The 2,985-nt window shown below is 34.5% G+C and overlaps 1 protein-coding gene across 1 annotated transcript; it reads left to right on the top strand.

The window, feature by feature from the left end:
- Positions 1–376: 376 nt before the first annotated feature.
- Positions 377–1,068, top strand: LOC143580406 (flowering-promoting factor 1-like protein 3). Its single transcript, XM_077063437.1, has one exon. The coding sequence runs from the start codon at positions 693–695 to the stop codon at positions 1,017–1,019; it is 327 nt and encodes a 108-aa protein (XP_076919552.1). The 5' UTR covers positions 377–692; the 3' UTR covers positions 1,020–1,068.
- Positions 1,069–2,985: the final 1,917 nt, after the last annotated feature.

Here is a 2,985-nt window from a genome sequence, read left to right as displayed (position 1 = left end):
ATGGATGACTAGAATGAATAAAACGAGAGATTATGAATTAGAATAAATGTAGACTTGACACATAAAATTTAACATTTTCTTTTATTACTATTGTAAGATTCTTTCAAATATTATTTCTGCACTCAAAACATATAAACAAACTACTTGTCAAAACTGTTCATATCTTAAACCCTATCTCTATCATTTTGTTTCGGTGAGAAAGCTATTGTTTTATTGCATTAACATTTTTAATAATATTAAGATTTTAGAGTGAGATTATGTACAACGGACTAAGATATATTGTACCTGATTACCTGTTAATATCAATCAACATCTGGTCACACAGGGTGCCTATCAGTGCAGTTGTTTCCAATTTCTGTTGTTCCAGAAACAACTCGACCAATCTGAGCTTGAGATTCTCTTTATGTTTGTGGGGATTTATAAAGACATGGATAAAGATTTTGGATTCCCCTACATCCAAAATTTGCCATACATTCACACGTGGGTAAGTGATGTCCTAAACACAAGAATTTTTTTCCTGTACCATTCAATGGGCCACAATGCACACTTTTATGTTTATATGAAAATAGATATATGTATGCGTATATATTCTCCACTCCAGGTGCCTAGACACCCTATTTAAACCTGCATCCGGTCTCCAGGAGTTCATAAAACTTAAAAACTAGATCTTACTAGTCAAGATAAACTAAGATATGTCCGGCGTTTGGGTGTTTAAACAAAACGGCGTGGTTCAACTAGTGGAGAGCCCCGGAAGTGATTCCTGTCAGGGTTCGGCCCGACGCAAAGTCCTGGTTCATGTGCCAACGAACGAAGTGGTGACTTCATACAATGTGCTGGAAAGAATCTTGTCATCATACGGATGGGAAAGGTACTATGATGATCCTGATTTGTTGCAGTTTCACAAAAGGTCGACTGTGCATCTCATTTCTCTACCTAGAGACTTCAACAAGCTCAAATCGATGCATATGTTCGATATAGTCGTTAAGAACCGCAATATCTTTGAAGTAAGAGATATGTAGTACCTAGCTAAACTAACGGCGGCCATATCCAGTTTGTATAATAACCTGCTTGTCTATTGTATTTTCTGGATCAACTACTTTATTTTATAATTTGTTTGTTTGTTTCCTCTGATTGATTTGAGTGATCGAATATGTACTTTTCTTACAAAGTAGGTCCAAGTTTGATTATGGGTTGCCATAATGTTGGAATGCATAATGGAACTCAAATTTGATTTTTTGTTTTCGAAGCTAGGTTTAAGAAGGTAATCTAATTTAGCGCAAGGGTTGTTGGTGCTCATGTATATGTAAATCTTATTAGTTATGGTATTTGATATTGAAAAATCAAGTTTCTGTCTGACTACATTAAGTCTGTCTATATATTAAATCGTCTCATTTTTCTGGTTGTGTATTCTTTTAGGAAAATAGATTCAAATATGTTATAAGCAACCAAACCAGAAAACATAATATCTTAGGTCGGTAGGGTCCAGGAATGATGAAACGAGAGCTGTATCTCATAAGAAAGAAGATGACGGCAAATTTAAAAAAAAAAAAAAGATCACAAACGTATTTCGAAGAAAGTCTAATACTCCAAAAGGGGAGGAAAAAGAAGACATCAAGGTAAGAAAAACCAATACGCAACTTCTAATACTGCATAACCTTTATCCACTGGTAACGTCTCTAAGATCGATGTACAAGTTTAGCAAAATATTCATATTCAAGTACGTAACTTACTACATAGCTATCCATAATTGTGAGATCAAAGTTTTCTTTAGTCTCTTTCCACAACTAAGGCACAATACGTGCTCCTAAATTTTGCGATTATGGTTGCCTAGGGAACTCTATGCTTTCTTTCATAAGAACCGTGTTGGTCAAGTTTATGCTTAGATGACAAGCATCCACTTTTAATTAATTGTGGTCTTGTGGGCTTAATTAGTTGGCACATTTGGCAAATTGTAAATTCATCAACGTATATTACTACATAAGAAAAAGGCTTAGAATATGTGCCAATCTTATATTTATTGGTATTCTTTGATGTGTGCGGTTGCTTTACTAGCTACAAGTATATCCCATCTCCCATTTGCAAATTATCTAATGCTATGATTATCATATATTTCATTGCATAAGCAGTGACGTACGTATCAAAATGATCATTTATAATCTTAAGTTGTGATTTGTCAAATTTCAGCGAACGATGATCAAAGGAAAAAAATGAAAGCCATGTAACAATTATATAGTTTAAAGATTATATATATGCGTAGATTGGATAGACGCACACATATTGTTAGGTTCTATGAAAATCATAGACCAAACAAAAACCATTACAGATATCACTATTACAGATATCATAGACCAAACAAAAACCATTTAAATGAAATGAAAAGAATCCCATGGCAACCAAAAGAGTTAAAAACACTGAAAGAAATTCTAAGTCAAATTTATTAAATGCTTAAATAAAAGAAAATTAAATCAAGTCCTTATTCTTGAGCTTCATTTTACTCTCATCACTGATCTCCCCGATTTCCCGAATTACCTGTTAGCAAATAAGACAAACACAAACAAGAAAATACGGCTGAGCCAAAAATTGCCCAGTAACGGAGAGAACAATAGTACAGGTAAAGGCATACATAAGACAAAACACATACTGAAATAAAACTGAAACTATTGCGGATATAAAACCACGTTTTAGACCGAACAATAATTAGATGCGAAACATAATCCGATACACGATCGGGACGTAATCTGAATATACTCAAATTTAACCAAATGCATATACACATATCAAAACGGACCAGAAATATAGCGAAACAAAATATAATTACTAATATACACGACGATGATGTTAAAATAAATAGGTCGTGTAATACGGAAGCACCCAGAGCCTAAACAGAGGGGTACACAGCTAGCTAGTCCATGCACCAAGGAGACGGTGTGGGTGGCGTGCACACATTGTTCCATCTCAAACAGAAGTCAGGAGTCAGGAGTCAGA

Source organism: Bidens hawaiensis, unplaced genomic scaffold, assembly GCF_021521415.1.
Source record: "Bidens hawaiensis isolate Kalapana, Puna unplaced genomic scaffold, B.hawaiensis_p1.1 tig00030468_1, whole genome shotgun sequence".
In the NCBI taxonomy this organism is placed as follows: domain Eukaryota; kingdom Viridiplantae; phylum Streptophyta; class Magnoliopsida; order Asterales; family Asteraceae; genus Bidens; species Bidens hawaiensis.
Note: the sequence above shows the minus strand (reverse complement) of the source record. Positions and strands in the feature narration are given on the sequence as shown.

Bases quoted from the DNA above. Each gene is read 5' to 3' on its own strand.
- LOC143580406 (XM_077063437.1), top strand. From the start codon at position 693: ATGTCCGGCGTTTGGGTGTTTAAACAAAACGGCGTGGTTCAACTAGTG.